The 21,526-nt window shown below is 40.5% G+C and overlaps 2 protein-coding genes across 2 annotated transcripts; both read left to right on the top strand.

Moving 5' to 3' along the window:
- Positions 1-206: 206 nt before the first annotated feature.
- LOC121954930 (D(1)-like dopamine receptor) lies at positions 207-1,694 on the top strand. The gene has a single exon (XM_042502677.1). It carries the CDS (start codon positions 207-209, stop codon positions 1,692-1,694), a length of 1,488 nt encoding a protein of 495 aa, XP_042358611.1.
- Positions 1,695-15,022: 13,328 nt separating this feature from the next.
- On the top strand, positions 15,023-21,127 carry fgfbp3 (fibroblast growth factor binding protein 3). The gene is made up of 3 exons (XM_042502729.1): positions 15,023-15,097; positions 19,225-19,504; positions 20,627-21,127. The coding sequence occupies exons 2-3, from the start codon at positions 19,230-19,232 to the stop codon at positions 21,066-21,068; spliced, it is 717 nt and encodes a 238-aa protein (XP_042358663.1). The 5' UTR covers positions 15,023-15,097; positions 19,225-19,229; the 3' UTR covers positions 21,069-21,127.
- The last annotated feature ends 399 nt before the right edge of the window (positions 21,128-21,526 follow it).

Raw genomic sequence — 21,526 nt, 5'->3', positions numbered from 1 at the left:
TCTTAAAAGAAAAGCACGCGTGCAAATGAATATTTAGCTGGATTTTTATGAAGGACAGTCATTTTTCCTCATATTTTTATTCTTCGCTGAAAGATCAGATGATGGTTTGTGCGTCCGGAGCTGCTGGAGAGAAGAGAATCGCTTTTACATGCGGATATTAATCACCTGTTACCACTTTTAATCTCTCTTTTTTTTGTGGGACAAAAATGGAAAATTACACAATGTGGAGTAATTTCTCCCAAGTTCTGTCGGAGCTGGACGGGACGAGCGGCGAGGAAGAGGAGGACGACGACGAGGACGGCGGGAGCGCAGGAGGCAGCGGCGGACTGCGCGTCCTCGTCGGCTGCGTCCTCTTCCTGCTCATCGTGTCCACGCTGCTCGGGAACACTCTGGTGTGCGCTGCCGTAGTCCGGTTCCGCCACCTGCGCTCCAAAGTCACCAACTTCTTCGTCATCTCTCTGGCCGTGTCCGACCTTTTCGTGGCCGTGCTCGTGATGCCGTGGGAGGCCATCACTGAGGTCACAGGCACGTGGTTGTTTGGACGGTTTTGCGGGGTCTGGATCGCCTTTGACATCATGTGTTCCACGGCCTCCATCTTAAACTTGTGTATAATCAGTGTGGACCGATACTGGGCCATTGCCAGCCCGTTCAAATATGAGCGGAAGATGACTCACCGGGTGGCGTTTGTCATGATCGGGGTGGCGTGGTCGCTCTCCATCCTGATCTCCTTCATACCGGTGCAGCTCAACTGGCACCAAGTCAGCGAGGAGGAAGAAGATGTGATGGAGGAAGTGATGGAAATCATGGACGCCACCAGTAGGAACTTCACAAACAGCAGCATCCTCAACGCCACCGCCGTCGCCAAGAGCTGCGTCGCCAACCTGAACAAAACCTACGCCATCTCCTCTTCCCTCATCAGCTTCTACATCCCGGTGGTGATCATGATCGCCACCTACACCCGCATCTACAGGATCGCTCAGACCCAAATTCGGCGGATAACATCTTTAGAGCGGGCGGCAGAACAGGCGCAGAACCAAGGTCATGGCGTGAGCCGGAACCAGCAGCAGCATCGGCCCAATGATGAAGCCTCGCTGAAGTCGTCATTCAAGAAGGAGACCAAAGTCCTGAAGACGCTCTCCATCATCATGGGGGTGTTTGTCTTTTGCTGGCTGCCATTTTTTGTCCTCAACTGCACCGTCCCGTTCTGTGACCCGCCATGCGTCAGTGACACCACCTTCACCGTCTTCGTCTGGTTCGGCTGGGCTAACTCCTCCCTTAACCCTGTCATCTACGCATTCAACGCAGACTTCCGCCGGGCCTTCGCCACCATTCTGGGCTGCAACCAGATGTGCTCCAACAACACGGTGGAGGCCGTGAACTTCAGCGATGAACTTGTTTCTTACCACCATGACACGACGCTCCACAAGGAGATGCTGGTCCCTGCGCAGCCGCAGCAACAGCCTCGCACCATCAATGTTGGGTCAGACCACCTGGAGGACATGAGCTCACAGTTTGATGAGGAGTCGATCATCTCCAACGGTTCCCAGAGCCACAACAGACTCCTGCTGCTTCCTGCCACCGTCCAGCTGGAGGACGACCCCGAAATCTCCTTGGAGACAATCACGCCATTCACCTCAGCGGGGGGACTTGAGAGTGATGCTCTTATACCAGGTCAAGTCCAACAGGATGGTTAGGACAGAAGCGGCATTGGGCTGACTGGCAACAAGAACTAAATGGGAAGTTAGGCTGTGTTGCCTTCAAAATAAAAACATGAACTTCACCTGTAATCTGTTTGCTGTTGATTTATGTGAAATAATGGAGGACTTTGAGGACGTTATAATCCAGCTGCTCTTTAAAATCTGGCAAAACCTAACATAAGAGACTCATCTGTATAGCCTCAGCTTCAAATAAAATGCCAATATCAGAAGTTATTGATTTTCTTCTATGTGACTGTTGGATTTTACAGATTTTTTGTGTGTGTTTGCGCTCATTTAAATGGAAGCAGATTTTGTCATTACTCCTACTAAGCACAGTAAGGTTGAAGATTAAATGATGAGTTTTAGGAAAACGGAATGCTTTGTCAGACATTAAACCTAATTTATTACTCTGAACCACTGAATGTTTTAATTCATTGTCCGCACTGTATGCACATGTACAATAAGGTATCTGCTCTTTTTTTTTTTTTTTTTAAGAGGATTGGTACGATGAATGGCAAAGTTTTAAAGGGACTCTTCTAGAGCTGCCACCTGAAAGTCGGGGATACGAATCATCAGGCAGAGATCCCTTAGTCGGCTGAAAAAGCTTCAAGTTGAGCAGTCTTTATTTTTTGCTAGTCATTTTGCTGTGCAATCTGGGAATGTTTTGGTCCCCAGACTTTGCTGTGGAGTGAGTGCTCTTGACTTTCACACTACTCTTTAGTAGAGGCTGCAGCGGTGCTCAACTAAAATAGAAAACTAGTTCCTACACAAAACTGCTTCTAAACTACACCTGCCAATGAATCACTGCCCAGAAGGATGCCTACATCTCCTGCTAGCTCAGCCAAGGAGGACACCAATATTACTTACAGCTCATGCTATCAAGAGCATGAGTTTCTTGTCCATGAGGACATGCATGTTTCCTTTTGCGTAATGATGCGGCTAATGAGTGATCTTGAAAGAGAGAAAGTAGTTTCTGCATGAAACTGCTTACAATGACGCCTTTAAATTATTTTGAGTAACTGGGTCATGATTTTGGGAAAGACACATTGCTGTTGAATTTTTTTAAATGTGGGTTTTTTGGGTTAGGGTTAGGGTTAGAGTGCAAACTAGTTGCATTATACTGGAAAGAACATCACTGAAGCCAATATCTCCAACACGGAAACTCACACCAAATCCAGACAGCACGAGAGGTAAAAGGAAAAAGATGTGTTTTAAGTTTAAGAGTGAGACATCAAGTTGTGTTGTTGTTGAAGGTCGAGTCTCTGGAGTCAAACTGTGATGAAGTGTTTAGTGTTGAGATGAGTGTCTACGAGGTCCAATATGGGACAGAGATGTCAGAATATACAAACCAGCATTCTTCCTGTGCGTTAAGGGAATTAAAAGGAGGAAACTGCAAAGTTTAGAATCACCTTTAAAGGTCAATGCCAGCATGTAGTGTCTTTTATCGCTATTACTTTAAATTGCCCATTCTACACAACTATTCATCAAATCATAATTTTTTAAAGTAGTTACCCATTTTCAGAAAGGAAGGTGTTTGCATTTGCAACAAAGCAGAAAATGTTTTATTTTGGTGATAATTGAAGGCAGAGTGACATTTCTGACACAACTATTACAACCACACGACTACTATTACTGATTTAATGCTCAGTGAGGAGGAGAAGTTTAAAAGTTAAATAGTGGTATATCACGTTATTTCAGGGGAAATAAATTGAGGTTCATCTGAGCCTAAAAGAAACTTGTCTGCAGTTAGTAGAAGCTCTCCTCAAGCTGCAGCAGCAGGAGGCCTTTTGTTCCTGCAGAGCGGCAGAGGGCCAGAGGGGAGTTCAGGACATCTTTTCAGGTACCTCTGAGTCATAGATGAGTAACCTGCAGATCAATTAAGCTGCATTTTTGCAGTTACTCTTTGAGGCAGGCCATTTTATGTCAGCTCCCCTCTAAAAATAAAGGGGCTTGAGTGCAATGAGATCTCTCCAAACCATGTAAGAGACAACATGTGCTTTTTTCTGTATTTAATTGTTTCTTTTTTTATGAGGTGGATACTATTGTGTTTGATGGTGGAGAGAAAAAATAATGTCAGCCAATATTCTGTAAGGAGTGTAGTACCATATTCTGTAACTGTGCACATAAGATTTTTAAGGACATTTTCTTGTTTATTCTTTTTTTGTGCTTATTTTCAAGTAACTTTCTTGTATTTTTTATTTGTTTAACTTTTTTGAAAATATTTTTGAAATAAGCCAGTTTGCAGATGTTTCAAAGGATGAAGGGATGGCATTGGCCTCAGAGAGCATCCTCTAATATCTTTTTTAAACAGATTTCAGTCATTCAGCTGATTTTAAAATGACATTAATTGCTTAGAGATAAATAATAATTTTTAAAAAATAAAACAAAACCAACATTTTCAGCCTTTTTAAGGGCCCCCTTCCATTGGAGAGCTAGGTAATCAGTTGTATGTTTTGTAATGAAGGTTATAAAGTTGTCCTTTTTTTTAAAAAAAAAAAGACAAAAGAGCAAAGGGAAATTCAGGGCTTTCCTCTTGTTGTGTTTTGCTCAACTACGTTCAGTATGTTTTTCAGTCTCAACATCTCCCTGTTTGCTCCTTTCATCTTCAGTCAGTAGTGGAGTTGAAACAGAGCGGAGGCACCCAGGGGCCACAGAGGGGACGACACCTTGAACCGCACAGGTGTCTTCTGCAGGTTCAGCTGTTCAGACTCAGAGTGCATCATCACTTTGTTTCTGTTTTCAAGGATGAGACTGAGTGTTCAGACTATAACTCAGAGGAAGTGGAGCTATACTCTATATTAAACCTGTGTCGGTTACTGTGTCGGTAAATCCTTGAAACATGAAGAATGTCGAGGATGGATGGGTTTTGTTTCAAGTTTTCACACCAACGTTTAATGATGCCCTTTTTATTCTAACCATACTCGTTTCTCAGAGTTTACTGAGCAAAGCTGCCAAATCCGACAACCAGACCTCAAAGGGAGAGTTCAGATTTTCTGACGTGGGGTTATATGAGGTACTTATCTATAGTCAAGATGTTACATACAGTAGATGTCCAACATGTTTTCATCCCCAGTCATAGCGTATTGCTGCTTTGCAGTGGACTTCTACGTCTACACATCGCGCTCCAGGTATCCTTCTGTGTGTGCTGTGACCCTCCGGGAGGCCGCTACAGTGATGTCAACAAAAGCACATGGTGGGATTACGCTGCAGGTGTTTATGTTTAGGCAACAAAAGCACATGCTGGCATGGATGGTTAGGTTTAGGCTTAAGAGGCATATGGTAAGGTGGGGAGTGAACAGCAGGCTCCTGGGTGAAAGTCCAGGGTTTCCATCCACTACCCTGGACACCCAACAGGTACCTTCGAAATTCTTATATTATGTCAATACTGGCAGCGGTTCAACCTGACGTTATCCAGTGGCGAATCATACAGCTGCGACAGGTATCATCTGCCTGCTTTATCAACTGATGCTGCTTGTCTGTGTATCATATTGCTTTTCCAGGTACTAAATGTTCTTTCCTGTCATGTTACTAACTAACACACCGGTGGTGTTTCATACGGCCGCCAGTGGTGGCTTTTGGAGTTGGTCTCTTTTTGATTACTTTGGGATGAGAACGGGCTGATCCGATCTTTGCTGTTGCATGTACGGATAGAAAAATTCAAAGACTCACTGTAGACACAGGCTGTAAGGTAGAGCAGCATTTATTGGGTAAATAATCAAAAGAATCTCAACAGTGAGAGATGAGAGCCGGCAGACAAGATCAGGGAGAAGGCTGGAAATCTGCAATTACAAGACACCGTCTATAATATGTCAAAGGTCAGGCAGGGATGTATATATACACCAAAAATAATGAGCAGGTGTGTGAGCAGGTGACAGGTCAGGTGAGAATGTGGCAGAAAGCTGACGGGGTGCAGATAATGACTCAGTCAGGAGAGGATGTGTGATATAAGGGAGAAAATGAGGGCAGGAATCCAGAAGCAGATGGTGAATCAGATAAGACAAGAAACTAAGACATTTTTTCTGAATTTTGCCCGCAGCGGAGAAAAGCATCACATCGACTCTGATTAAGATTCTGTTGAGATTCTCAATTTGTCTGACATCCTGCTGTCAGTACAGGTATTAATCCCCCAGGAAGTGATGGATTGAAATCTAAACACAGAGAACAACTCCGAAAAAGAGCGTGCACAAATGTAAACGTGTTTATGTCAATGCAATCAGACTGTAGTCATATTAAGGCAATTTAGTGAGTAATTTGTCTCTCTTAATTCATTAATTTTCTTGTGTTGCTTTCAGATACCTGCCACAAGTATTCAAAACTTTTAAACCCTGAACAAATTGGTGAAATTTCTTAAAAAAAACATGGTGAAAAAAAGGCAATGAGCAATCTGGTAAGCAATGATTCACAAATGGCAAGAAATTAGTACATTCTGAAATTATTTTAAAAGGAATACAAAAAACATCTAGGGAAAAAAAGAAAAGAGCTAGGGAAAATCTGTATTACAGAATAATCATAATTTATAAGCTCTTTTTCCAAGCCTTGTTTGTTTTATTTGTTTGTTTTTTTAATTATCTTTTTTATGTTGTTGTTGTCATGTTTTTCTCTAATTTTCAGGTGATTTTCTCATTCTTTTTACTTTCTTGCTAATTTTTCATTGCTCACTGCCTTCTTCACGTTTTTAAAAGAAATCAAGACAACTTTCTCAGGTTTCAAAGGCTTAATTAAAACTCATCTAGACATCATTTTATAAAGATTTAAAGGTGAACTTTGCAGTGTATAATTTTGGGGTAAACACCTTTGTTTTACAACTACATTTATGTACAGTCAGAAAAATGGCCTCAGAGCATAAAATCCACCACAGTAAACACAAACACAGTCGAGTGTTTTCATATCAGTGCTGCATCACAATATGCTCTGTTGCCTGAAGTCACTTCTCCCACAGGAAGAACCCAGAAAATCAAAAATGTATCATCACTTATAAAATTGATCCATCATATAAAAACATATAAAATATAACAATATTTCTACCGAAAATATTAAGATATAAACATGACAAAGATGATGTAATAAAACCATTATTCAGTGATTGGAAAATAGATATGTACGACAGTTCTCCCAGCATGAAACCCTTTTCACAATTCCCCCTGCTGAGTGAGACTTTCTATAGGACAAGAAGGTCACTGCGTCCTCAGATTGTCTCTCCGTCTGTGTGTGGACACGACAGAAAACTAAATGTCATGACTGCGTGCACCACATTTCAGCTCCGACACATGCAATTATTACAAAGAGGAAAGGACTACAAGGCTTCCGTCTGTGCTCAGTCTGATTTGTAATATCATACTGTTCTTTTCTCACCAAACACACAAACATGCACACACAGTATGCATTTTTCTTGTGTACTCTCTCCTGCAGCCCTCTCAGTGTTGGGTCATGCTCATCGAATGATCCCTGCTGATATAGTTTATGAGGCTATTCTAACACATTTTGAACATTTCACGCAAGATGTGATGCAACCTGCCGCAATGTTTATTTTGTACTTACTATATAGTGTTCACTGACCCTACACTTCACAAGGCAAAGCAAGATACACACTCAGAAAAAAAATCATAAAAAGAACGTAAAGTTAATAGTACAGTAGAAATTTAAAGCTCAGTGAGGTAAAGTAATGGCTCCCTTCTTTTTCTTTTCATCACTAAAACCTTCAAAAATATAAAAATAGAATATAAAGAAAATGAAAGAAAAAAGATGCTTTGAAAAAAAAAATATTATTGCAGCTTTTACTTCTCTAAAATAGGAGGCTAAAGGACGGATCTGTTTTTTCAGTTAAGTTAATAATTTAGATCACAAAAAAGCAAGATTTAGATGAGATAATGATATTAAAAAACAACAGTGAAAATAATATTGTGTTAAATTATCTGGCTGATGAATAGATAACTTGCAAAACTTGAAATGAAAACATTTCTCTGTAGATCTGCTTTGAAACTAACACTGCTTCATTACAAGTCCACTACTCAACACATTTGTCCGTCCTGAACACCGGCTTAAAAAATATTGCTAGTAAAGTGAACCAGCCCTTACTCTGCTTCTATTTTTGAGCTCCAACAGTGTTTGCAATGTTAATATTTCACAATTCTATATAATTATCTGTAAATCATATGAAACTGGAGGTTACATTCACATTCATCAAGAAGAAGTTCCTCCTGTTCTCTCGACACCCACACACACCGTTCCCCTCCTTTTCTTCTCTTTAAACAGCTGCTGTTAAAATGCAATCAGGTCTCTATCCAGATAATTAATGTTCAGGTCGCCACCCTGGTAAACCTGGTGTTTATCTGCACCGTCCATATACAGATGTGATTTCATTCTGTGTTTGGAGAAGCATCATTCAGAGCTGAAGTGTGAGCAGAGGGTGCAACAAGATAACTAGCAGGAGGAAATTACCTGTGCCAGAAAAATTGCAGAATTGTTGCAACATCTAAATGGCTCTCGAGGCAGTGACATACAGACAAACTAATTTTTCCTCCCAAAAATGTCTGGTGGTTTAAAAATTGCTCTAAAACAAAACATCTATAAAGCTGAAGACCCCTGTACATTTCCAACCAACAGCCAGTGTTTTCTTTTCTAAAAAGATTTTAAGTTTCCTCAAAACCGCACTTTGTTTTTGTGATGCTTTTTATAATTGATCCTGCAGTAATCTTGTGTAACACCACAGGGAAATGCTCAAGTTTAGACAGCTAACACTTCTCTGCTATTGATGCTATATAGCAGAGTTTCAGGAGCAGGACCACACCTCTACCGCACCTCCGCCGTGTACAAACGTGATGCCAAAAGCCACCTTCTGTGAGATTAAAAATTTTAGAATATCATATGAATGTATATTTCTTAAAGCTTGATTTAAGAAAAGTCACATTTTGATACGAGTGTGTGTAATATTTAAATGGGCCCAGGGTTAAAATAACCAAATGTTTTTGTCCTAAACTCACATTTACCACAGTGTTATTGAATCATAAAATTTTAATGTATCTGGTATTTTTACTTTTTACTCATTCACTCTCACACAGACACACCTTTAGCTTCGGCATTAAGAAAAAGTCATTGCCTCTCCAGTGTAATGGATCACTGCATCCGACAGTTATCGTTCAGCTAATTTGGCCCAAACCAGCTCAAACCTGTCAGACAGGCTTTGAGTAAACTCCAATGACGTTTCATTTTCAAACACTGTGGCTTCATTTGCAATGTTCTTTAGTTAAAAGAAGATTATATCACAATCTTTTGTGCTTCCACAGCATCCTGCTTAGCTACAAAAGATCCTTTTGATTCATTTATTTGCAGCACAGCTTCACCCAACTCCAACCTGAGCAAATGTCTAATTAGTTAGACATGAAAACACCTATGTTCATTATTTATTTATCTCTTCTCCCACACCGCACATTGTAAAACTGGAAATCCTGAACAAATGATGGAAAGTACTTTTGAGAGACTCCTCGGGAAACTGGCTGCTAAGCTGATCATTATCAGAACATCCTGTTCTCACCCCGACCACATCTTCACCTGGTTTCAATATTTCTGTGCTAATTGAGCATTTCCATTATGTGAGAAACACAGTGAACCAATTTAGCTGATATTGGTGAGGCAGTGATAGGGGTCAGTCAGACAGTTGTCATAGAAACTACTTCACCCAGTGCTTCAGTCATTAATAACCCATCTGAGTTTCTGCTGATGTGTTTTTGTGTCCATAAGTGCAATTGTATAATGTGTTTTACAATTTGCATACAAAAAATATATTTAAAGCTCACCTAATCACATTTAATACTTCACAGTGAATCAAACTACTACATAAATGTGCCTCTTGCAGCACTATGGAGCTGTTTTTTAATGTGGAGGAATTGTGGATTCAAAACTAACTGATCTGCTCAACTTTTGAAGAGTTATGTGATGCAGTAACACCTCTTGTAGTGCCTGCTGCATCTTGAGGGAGCCAGTTCCTACTGACAAGCTCATAGCCATAGCATCATGTGACCTGTAAAAGCAAAAAAAGTTTTTCCATTGTATTTTGCGAAATACAGCCTTTTTAAATCACCTGAAATACCACCTTAATTGTGTGTAACACCTTTTTTGAGCTAAATTTTTTTTCTTTTCAAAATCGTTGTGTGTCAATAGGACGTACTTTATATTTGCAATTTCAAATTGCGCAAGTTTGAAGGTTAACAGAAAACAGCCTACTTGCAGTCCATTCAGAATGGATCCACAACCCACTTTAGGACTGCAACCCACCATTTGGGAACCACTGAACTAAAACATAAACAAAAACTGTCAAAGACTCATTAGCTTTTGACAGTCCTACAAGAATCTCATGCCATTTTCTGTATTAACTGCATTGCACAGTGAAAATTAAATGTTAATTGCAAAGACAAAATAGGCGCAAAGGACCATCACATGTTTATGTGCGAAGCATAAAATGAATTCTAACATTTTCAACTGAACAGTTCTTCCAGCTCTGACATCATTAGTAGTTTCAACATGCCAACAAAGAGCAGCTCTCTCAGCTTTAAATGGCTCTTCAATGACAGACAGCTCTTTTTCAGTCCCATCCCATTCCCTTTCCCATTTCATCTTCTTTCTATTGCCCTTTTGTCTCTCTCAAACACACACACACACACACACACACACACACACACACACACACACACACACACTCACACACTCAAAGTAGTGGTGTGGTGTCATAATCACTGCAGTAATCACGGCAGAGAAGATGACGGCAGCGATGGAGCGCTGATTGCAGCCGCTTTTCAACGGCTGTTGAAAAGCAGAAAGTGGACGCTGCTGTTTGCTGTCAAGGACTCAGAGTTCATCATTAGCTCATCTCACACACACACACACACACACACACACACACACACACACACACACACACACACATACAGTTGGACAAGACGAGATAGTGACCTTGCAGACACTCTGTCAGGTTTTCAGTCTTGGGGGAGACATTTTACTCTCCAGTTAAGAGACAGAATTGTAACAAAAGAGAGAAAGAAATTGGCAGCAGGTGCTGAGAGAAGCAGGCATTGAAATCGAGCCTCAAGGAAACAGGAACAAACCCTGCAGCATGTGTGAATCTTGATAGTGTTTGCATAAAAATATTAGCATATTGTTGGTATCTGGAATACAGCTTCTTTTCCTCTGCTATGGCTGCCCACTGCTGCAAAATAATAAAGATTTGTCAGATGTTGAGGTTTAAATTTGATACAGGGAGTTATAAATGACTGGAATTTTGTATACTTTATTTTATATGAAACTTACATCTTTTAAAGCAAGAAAAAATGTGAAAAAGTTTGCAAAAATGAAATTTCCAAACAAAGGAATAGGGAATTAAAATGTCTTAAAACTACAGGTGTAAAGTTTTGGGACAGGTTTTACACATCAGACTGTTTCCTCTAAGATTACAAAATGAAACCTTAATTTTTCTAAACTGTACTGATTGTGTTTGTTTCTAGAAACCACCACTAGGAGGCAACAGAGTCCCAGCTGCGTATCTGTTCTCCAATGAGTTGTCATGCAACAAACATGAAACGACACAGTCACTCTTACTCATTCTTTCCCTCTCTAAATCACACACACACACACACACACACACACACACACACACACACACACACACACACACACACACAATCAGACCAGTGGTTTCTTTTCAAAAACATACTTACTGTTTTGTTTTGGTTATTTTTTGTGTTTTTAAATTTTGCTTCCACTCATCCTGGCTTGGGTTAATTGTACAGTTTATCAACTGTTCTCTACCATTTTTAACAAATTTAACATAACATGAAATATGCCTAAAATATGTCATCAGTTTAATCAATGATAGTTAAGTCCTTGAAGAAAAATGGCAGGGAAACACTGTACACAGTCCAGCCATTTATCAGGTTTTAATGTAGTCTATTCATTTATTTATTTATTTATTTATTTTGCTTCTACGTATTCTTGCTAGTATTGTCATATTTGTAAAACATATTTCTTCATAAAGAAATATATACTGTATATTGACACCATATTATATACAAAATAACAGTTGTAGCCAATATGATGTCATCTATTGGTCTGTGGACTCCTGTTTTGATGCCTCCAGTTCAGAATTGTTGCTGTTGTCATCTTAAATTTTTGGAGCCAGACATGACCATATATGGGTGAGGGCCTGGAGCTGTGGAGAAACAAGGCATGGATCTGACACATAGGCTGCAGTGACACCTGCAGACAGCCGGCAGCCGATCAAACCTGTTTTTTTTGTTTTGGTTGTATACATGTTTATTTCTGCTGTAAAACTGGGCATTTTAACATGGGGGCTTATGGAGATTGACTCACTCTTGGAGCCAGCCTCAAGTGGCCATTAGAAGAACTGCAGTTTTTGGCACCTCCATTTGGGCTCTATTTCTTGGCTCTGAAGGTTGACACATAACATTTGTTTATATTCAGCCTTTTTTTTTCAACTGTTGTGCACCCTTACAATACTAGAATCTGCCTTCACTGCCTTTCTTGCAAGCAGCTGGCTCTGTGCCTATTTGATTTTGGATTAGGAGTCTTGCAATAGGGATCAGGTCGAGTTAAGAACTGATCTTGAAATAATTCTGGGGTTGGTTCCAGTATTAAGAGCTGCGCATGTTGATTAGGTATGGGTTTGCAAAACTGTGAGAAAATGGAAAATCTTGCAGCTACAGGTCCAAACATTTGAAGTTGGTGGAGACAGAATCAGAGCGAAGGTTAGAGTAAATATTGGACTAAGATTCATCATGTGGACACAAACACATCTCCAGTGGATAGTAATGAAGCACTGTGTTTTCTGGACGTGGATATATTTCACTATGTTAACAGGGTGATAATATGTCAGAACATATGTAGACTTCTGCCCCCTGGTGGCCAAAAAGCAATGCATGCAGCTTAAAGTAAAAATATTCCTGCAAAATTTGATTTAAAATTGAATATTTTTTCAACAGTAGTATTGATTATTTGCCAAAATAAAGGATTTGTGTTCTCTTCATCCGCTATGGTGTGTAAAACATGTAAATGTGAAATTAAATAAGAAGCTGAAAACTTTCTCTGGTGAGGATGAAAAACATTTTCCACATTTTTTTTCTCACTTTATGAGTCACACAGGAACCCTGACACTACTGATCTGATTCTGACAAAATTAGAGTAAACAATGCTTTTCCTATTTTTGCCTTTTAGATTGAGGCTGCTCGGCTCAGCAGCACTTGGAGCTGAAAACAAGGTGACATATTTGTTCCTGATTGGTCCGGACTGGGTGGAACAGCACGTTTACTGTTGTTGGCTTGTTTTTCTGAACATCCCTCTCTCGCCAAGCAGATTTTTGGCAGCGGGCACGCGGAAAGAGCCGTCCTCGGATCTCCACCAACCCCTGAGCTGAATGAGAAGGAGCCGGGTGGCGATGACAGGGTGTCGGCAGGGGGTTAAGCTGTGACCCAGATTCCTCCTCCTTTGTCCATAAGGAGAGAGAAGATTCTCCTCATTCATCTCGATGAGGGACGAGTTACTTACTATTAATGCAGTGATGGAGGGAGAGAGAGAGACTTGGCCCAGTGGAAAAGGAGAAAAAGTGACTTTGAGTTTGAACGTTCTTTCATGTGACAGGTCATACATTATTGATTATTTTGGGGAAACATGCAAAAAAAGAAGCTCAGATTTTTGTTTATCTCTCATTCTGTAGATTTGTGCTGTAGAGGCCACTGGCTCTGCAGGAGCTCATGTCTCGTTCTGATTTAGGAGGAACAGTCAGTTTTACTTTCTCTTGGATTGTTTCGGCCTTCTACCTATCTACCATAATCATATCAACCATTTCAACATGTAGTTCAGAGCTTTAGGAGGCTACATATAACTTTATGTAAATTTCTAAAAACATTTCCGCTAAACTGAACCTATTTGAATCTGAACTTGTAAAAATCTTTAAAAAATATTGACTTCCAAACTAAAATCAATGTTCCCCAAGGCTTATAAAGTTATGACTGCATAAAGATGCTGAGACTGTAGAAAAGTCTCTATTAGAAAAAACAAATAACACCCACTCGCTGTTTTTACCCTAAAAAACTAAGGAATTACTGCCCATCATCATTCATTGGGTTCAACCACGAAACTGAACTTTTAGCATAATAAATCATAATTACTGTCACATGCATTTGCAAATATTGTAAATGCAGGGCTCAGTAAAACTGATACTGTTGGCAGCGGCCATCCACAGCAGTTCATCTCTTAACCTAATGTAACAATACGCTTTTCTGCTTTTCCAAACTGGGGGCGTCAGCCGACGTCTACTGTATGTAATACACTGACTATGAATACGAAACTCATACAACCCACGACAAAAAAATCTGAGCTATCAATTTCAATAAGTACATTTACATGCACAGTTAAGTTGAGCTATGGTCATAGCTCGATTAGGCTATTTAACTGGACTACTGTCCTTGTCCCGAGCGTCGGGGGTGAATTGATTTATTGACAGAAGTATGTCCAACTTCACCACAGTAGGTGGCGATATGCACATTTTTAACTGTAGGGGAGCTCTGAGCGATGAGTCCACCAGGCTCAGTTGCATCGTGACAGTGTCTAGTCTGGCCACAAGCAGCTCCGGCAAAAAGTGTCACTGCTTTTTGCTAATTGCTTCATTTGAAAAGGCCAGAGTTGACTGAAAAATGTGAACATCTGGTGCTCAATTCACAAAATGTTGTGATATTGTGTTGTCTTCTGTCTCAAATGTACATTTATTGGCATTACTGCTGTAGAATTCTCCTTCTGCCTTTTTAATGCTCGACTGTGTCGTGGAGCCACATTGATCTGCTAATGTGGCTTATGTGGTCTTAAATTTTTAATGACTATTTTGTCTTGCTGCTTATTTACAACTGAATACTTTCTGTAGGCAAACTCAATACTGCACTATTTTATACAGTGATGAATTTTGTTTGACCTCATGACACTGGAAATGCTCAAATGAGCCAGAGGGTGTTCATTATCTGCAGATAACTTTAAAACAAAAGTTTTGATTTAAAAAGTTGATAAAATAATCAGACCAAATCAAGATGCTGACACTGAAGCATCCAAACCTTCGAGGAGTCTTCGGTGTCACACAGAGTGAGAAACCTTGGCAAGTGCGTCTATTGTTCTCTAACACACACACACACACACACACACACACACACACACACACACACACACACAGGAGGGGTAAATGTGGGAGGTGTCCTTGGTGGGCAGTTCTCCGTATAGTCCTCCTTATTCCCTGAACCCCCTCCTTCCTCCTCCTCCACCTCCTTTATCCTTGTCTTCTCCCCTCTTTTATTCAAGTGTTCGTGGTCCCCACATTCCCACAGCTACTCAGAGCCGCGGAGCGTCACATGGTAAGAACACCGGGCCTCTGCTCACACTATCCAACAAACCCTGAACACTAAACTGCTCTGCATTTCTGCTTCTTCCTAAAACTGTCAAACCAAATATTAGAGCGTGAGAGACATCGAAGAAAGATTTGCTTTGTGTCATGACTTATTGATGAGGGGTGCATTTGGTGGAGTGTGTGTGTGTGTGTGTGTGTGTGTGAGGGTGGGTTGGGATGGGGGTGTTGCTTGGAAGGGGGATTATTTTTGTTTTGGTGCTGTGTGTCTTTGTTTTTCATCTCCCACATCCTCCTGCTGCAGTGGAAAGCTGACTTTTGCTGCCACCGTTTGTTTTCTTATTGGAATTTTAAGATCAACTTGAACTTGTGAAAGTAAGAATATAAGAGTGTATGTGAAGAAAAAATAACCACATAACATGCCAAATTTGTGAAGGAAATAGGGACACTATTTGGCTAAAAACAATGTGTGTATACAAAGAGGAACACAGATTGCACAGCTAGTTAAATCTGCAGTAGACTTTTTTTTCCTGTTTTAAAGATGCACTCTGCTGTCATTTTGATGTTGCAAGATAGATTAATGAGAGAATCACAAAGAGGGGAAGAAAGAAAGAAAGACTCAGTGTTTTTATATTGGTTGCATCAAATTAATGCTTTCATCTCTGACTTTCTCAAAAACAGAAGGTCTTTGTAAAAAAGTAATTTTGTGTCTGAGCCTGAAGTGATTTGAAGCACAATAAGAAACACAATAAAAAACAGATAAATATCTAATAAGGAAAATTAAAAAAAAAACAAACGCCACCATGGTTCGCAACCCCTCAGTGGCAAGCACAAAAACAATTTTGTTTTTTTGAGTGAAACGTCTTTTTTCAGTGTTTTAACTGGTATAAATCACCAAGTCCATTGTTCTGGAGAGGATGAGGCCTCTCCAAATAATTCAGCTCACAGTAAAAACTGCCTGAACGTCTGAAGCTTAAGATAGCAGAGAAATAGATGAGCACATAAGCAGATGCTGTGCTGGAAAACTGATTTTTACTTGTAGTTGTTTCGTGAATAATGAACACTGAAGGAATTAAAATCAGGAGAAGTTTCAGCTGGTTGTAGTCTGCAGTCGTCACCACTAGATGCCATTAAATTCCCCTAAATCTTACACACTGGACCTCATCATGTTGACATTATTGGGCCAAGAGGCAGAAAGTCAGGCACTATCTATATAGCATTAGGTGATGCAATGGATGTAGTGGGTTGTAATTAACATGGCATTCAGTAATAAAGGTGAATGGACACAAGCAGTTATTATTTTGAATGATTTGATTTCCTCTCTTGTGCCGAGCAAATAATGCTGCATTTGAAACACTGGATCTGAGGAAAAGTTGCAGTGCCGGCAGAGATCAAGCTCGTCTTGTACTATGAAAACGTAGCCAAGTAAGCTTTCATTTCCTGCAGATATTGTTGATGCAGTAGAAGCTTTCAAAGGGGTTGTTTACATGGCAACAGTTTTTGCATTAAATGTTAAACTTTTTTGCAGTTTGGCCTTTTGTTTACACAACAACAGTGTTTTGGGGGCCCTAAAAACACAAACTTTTGCCTGGCATGCATGCTATAGTGTTTTCAGTTGTTTTTTGTAGATCTGTGCACATCAGGACTGTCTCACCTTGTTATTATATAAACACTGAAGAAAATACTTTTCCATTTTTATCAGCGTTGCCCTCGTCCAAACACGGCCAAGTTTAACTGACTGGCTTTCTAACGTTTCTTCACAAATGCATCGCTTATAAAGAAACCTCGAAAGAGTGATGCATATTTCACCAACAGTTAGCTGAATAAAGACTGAGAGAAAAAAAAATCACTGTGCTGCTCAAAAGCTACCCGCAGCAACCAGCTGTTTTTAAGGTGGAATATTTTCTTGCATGTTACAGGAAGCATAAGTTGATTTCCTGAATCAATCAAAACACTTTAAATATCAATATGACAACTTTGACAATTCTGTTTGTTTTTATTGGCTTTATTGCATGTCATAAGCTTCAGTGATGACTGGATCTTCAAGCGCTAAAAAGGAATTTCAACTGGATTATGTCAAGTGTGAATATTCATTTTCCTCAGTTGAAAAAAAAAAAAAAAAAATAAACAATAAAATTGCAGTGCATCATTCTGGGGCACTCTAGCAGCACTACAGCCAATCAGAGAGTATTCCTGGTGGCGTTGGTATGATTCACAATATCTCTTTTCTTTTTGTTTTTTTGCAATGCAATGAGCACAGTGGGAGCCCAAATCTAACAGAAGTAGCTGCCTTGGTCAATCCACAGCAGGTTTAACAAAAGCCTAAAATGTCATAGTTTGGCAGTGAGGTTAGAAAAAAAGATTACATTGCGGTTGTTTGTTTGTTTTGGTTCACAATGTGAAGGAATATTAATGATACTAATGTGCCTGATTGTAAAGCCCAATCAGCAGTTCAGGGAGCACTTTGGCTTCAACTGAAACAAAAACATCACAGAGCTCTGGAGCATAATGTCCTATTGAGATAATTTCCCACCTCATTACAACACAAATGCACAAACATTATTAATGGGATTAATTAAGGCAACACACATCTTGTTTTGTTGTTCCCACTATCTCACATTAACCGTATGGAGATACAGGGAAGCAACCTGCTCAGTGTTTGCACACTGACCCAAGGGCACAGCCGTACACGAGTTATGAATGCTTTTACTCTCATTAATCCACAGTAAGTGTTTAGAGTGCTGATCGCAAACACAGTTAATTAAACACAAAACAACTAACCTGAGAAACAGACTGCAGGCAAAACAAGAGACAAAGGACAGTCTGAACATTTAGATCATGTCCTTTTGAATTTATTATATGTTTTGGGTTTTTTTTTTCCAATTTTAAGGTAATTTTCATGTACCTTTTTGCAAATTTCTATTTTTGGGTAATTTCTTCTTTTGTTGTTCATTGCCTTATCCCCACTTTAAAAAGAAATCAAACCAATCAAACCAAGTTTCAAAGGGTTAATGATTCATCTTCTCTCTTCTGTCATTGGCTGATATCAGCTATCACAGATTCTTGTCATCTGACTTTGACAGAGATGTAAAAAGAAATACTGCAGAGCATTTGAGAGCAGCAGTAAATCTTACCGTTATGTATATTTGACTTCCCAGTTCTTGATTAAAATTGTTTTGATCTACGTTTGTGGATTTGTGTTTTTGCTCGAAGAATGTATTCTACTGCATGCAGTATTTTCATATTATTTGTACTTGGAATACTATTTATTAACTATGGTTCAGTAGTAATCCTCCCCTCCTCCGTTCCTCACTCCCTGCTTGTTGTTTGATAGCTGCATGTCCGGTCTGGACTCTTCTTGGGGGAGTGTTTCTGACGCTTGGCTGATTTTCAATACGCTGCTGACAGGGACTAACACCCCCACTCTCTGTCCATTGTCCATTTTCTTAACATTTAACACTTGTGTCGTGTCACTCAGTGACATTTGGGTCCTCTGGGATTGTGATGGAGGGCTTCTGGTGTTGAAGCTGCTGGTTGCAAGAGGGGATATAATTTTATTGAGCTCTAATTTAAGCTCTTTTTTGGAGTATTAAATACGCTGCTGAATGAAAAGACCATGAAGTTGCATTTGGGGAAATGCAGATACTGTTCTCCTTCAAAAAATGACCACATAGATTATATCCACTAGCAGCTTATCACAACCCATGTGCTATTATTAGGTAGCACCCTCTAGTGGCCATTTAACACGAGAATGGAAGGAAGTCAGGAGACATTGAATAAAGAGGGACAAAGTATGCATGGCGGGAGGTCTGGGTGGATGGATGAGTCAAACAAACACAGGACTTTTACAATCCTCACTACAGGTTCTGGGTGGTACTGCTTGGTTTTATCCAAAAACTTTTTAGAAAATGTGCAGCATGGACAACATGAGGAATGCCCCATCCATGTTCATACACGTATCTACCGTTGAGCATAAATGAGCCTTAAAAGGAACTCTCAGAATTTATTTGGGTGCCTCAAAATGAAAATGAAGATCAAGATGAGGCTAAAATGTTGTCCTGTCATATTAAAAAAGTACTTCATAAAATACTATTATTTATGTTAATACTTATTTCTGTGTCCAAATTCTCCTCCCAGCCACCATGAGCATCCTGCCGTGGAGTTTCCTCTTCCTCCTCCTCCTCTGCCTCCCCACCCTAACTGAAGCCAAGCGGCAGTCTGGTGAGGGGAAACCAGACAAACCCCGCCAGCCACCAACGTCTCCCCCACTGGCCAAGAGAGCTAGAAATCGCTCAGTGCCCGGCTCTGGAGAACTGACCACCAAGGAGGGCCATCGCTGCATTTGGCAGACGTCTGGTGAAGGCATGGTGAGCCTGATAGTGAACTGCAGCACTGAAACTCTGGGAGACCAGCAGAGGTGAGGGAAGTTTTACCCGCAATATCTCGACTCACTGAAGGTCATAGAGTCAAACGTCTCTGGGTGGACATTACACTTGATAAGACATTAGCATTTTTCATTTGTAGTGCCCTTACATTTATGTAATCTATAAAACTGACCAAACCATCAATTTAATTTCAAATTGTTTCAATAATTCAGGAGTAGTGAGAAGGACACTTAAAAGTGGAGCTTATTATTTAAATCAATTCTGTGCTGAGTAGTTTAATTCTGGACAAATGCCCAATGGGAAAGACTTAGAAGTCTGTTCATGTCTGGAACTACCAGGAGGATAAAACCGTACAGCGTGGGATGTTTCAGGATTCTACTTTTTGGGGCAGTTTTTGTTGGAGAAGTTAAACAAGTCTAACAGACGGAGCACTTTGATACTGAAGACCGCGGCTCACATCCTAAGCATGGTTAGGGTTACATAAACACTTTGTCATGGCTGGGTTTGCGCAGGAATGGAGCTATGACCCAAACACAGGCTGAGAATTAAGCAGGAAGACTTGAGTGATTTAATCCCTGAAATCATTGCAGAGGGACAGAACACAAACGCACAGAGCAACACAGCAGCTCAGACAAACAAACAAAGGGCGAGTGAAAATGGGCTGTTTAAATACCTGCAGAACGTGGAAAGTGAGGACAGCTGAGCAGGTCGGGTGACTGCAGGGCTGATGAGAGAAGTGGAAGCAGGTGTGCAGACGGTGTGGCAGTCAGGTGAAGGGACGAGGAGGGAAAGTCTGAGAGCATCTAGTGGATGTTTGGAAAATGGCGTCCAAAGGGACTGAGAAATAGAAAATGTAACTGGAGCGAAGGGACATTTTCCACTTGTCTTCCACCTTGGCTTTCTCTTCTTTTCTTGTGCTAAACCTGTCTATTACTTCCACCATGGAGGTCATGTTTTGAGTTCAATTTGTTTGTCTTCAGATTTTTGAAAAGTCATATGCCCTGATTTTCATTAAACCTGGTGGAGAGGTGGAGCTCGGGCAATAGAAAAAAAAATGTTAACATTGTGAGATAGGGCATTTGGTCTTGGCAGGGGTCTGAGCTCTCTGAATGCCCTACTATTTCTCCTTGTTTTTCTCTCTGCTTCTTCTCCAGATATTGGTGTCGTTACGCTGGTAAACCAGACCTTTGTCAGGCCTACGGGGTGAAGTCCAGCCAGTACTGGAAGCAACTGGTGGGGAAGCTGAAGAAGAGGCAGAACGCCTGCGACGGAGAGAAAGTCCTGAAGGCCAAAACCTGCAAGAAGGCTCCCGCTGAGGCCCACATGAAGCTCGCCCAGCGCAGTGGAGAGGAGGAGAGGAAGGGAGGGAAGGAAGGAGGAAAGAAGAGAGGACCAGCAACCACTAAGAGCTCGGATGGAGGGAGGGCAGAGAGGAAAAAGAAGAAGGAGGAGGAGGAAGAGGAGAAGAAGAAGAGGGAGGAGAGGACTGGGTTTGAGGACGAAGGGGTGATGAATGACATGGCACCGGTGCAGAGTTACTGCAGCGAGGGATGGCACTCTGTCTGCTCGTTCTTTGTCAAGTTTTTTGAGGGCTGAAAAGAAATAATGAAGAAATTGAAAAAGCTCATTTTTGGTACATGATGGGGCGAGTTCACAATCTGAAAACAACTTACAGAAAGATGTTTTAAAGTGCAAAATGGAGTCAAGATTTCAGCCACTTTGACTTGGATTTGGTCAAAAGTAAATGAATTACTTTACAATGGGTCCACCTGGCATCTAATTTGCAATGTTATAGCGGAGCGACAATTAAAACTTAGCAATCTGAATTATATAAAAACATTAAATCAAGCCTATCAATACTAAATGAAAGCCACAGTTTGTTTTAAATGTCCCTCAAAGTTGCGCTGACCATCTGCTGATGTGAATCCACAGTGGAGGAAACAGATGAAAATGGAAATTGTGATATTTGATGTTTGAGTTGAGTTTATTTAGCTTTGGGTTGGTTTATGTTGCCTAAAGTTCGTTGTAGTTTTGCTCTCTAGAAATCTTTAATC

This window comes from Plectropomus leopardus, chromosome 15, assembly GCF_008729295.1.
Source record: "Plectropomus leopardus isolate mb chromosome 15, YSFRI_Pleo_2.0, whole genome shotgun sequence".
In the NCBI taxonomy this organism is placed as follows: Eukaryota; Metazoa; Chordata; class Actinopteri; order Perciformes; family Serranidae; genus Plectropomus; species Plectropomus leopardus.
This window is presented reverse-complemented; position numbering and strand designations above follow the sequence as displayed.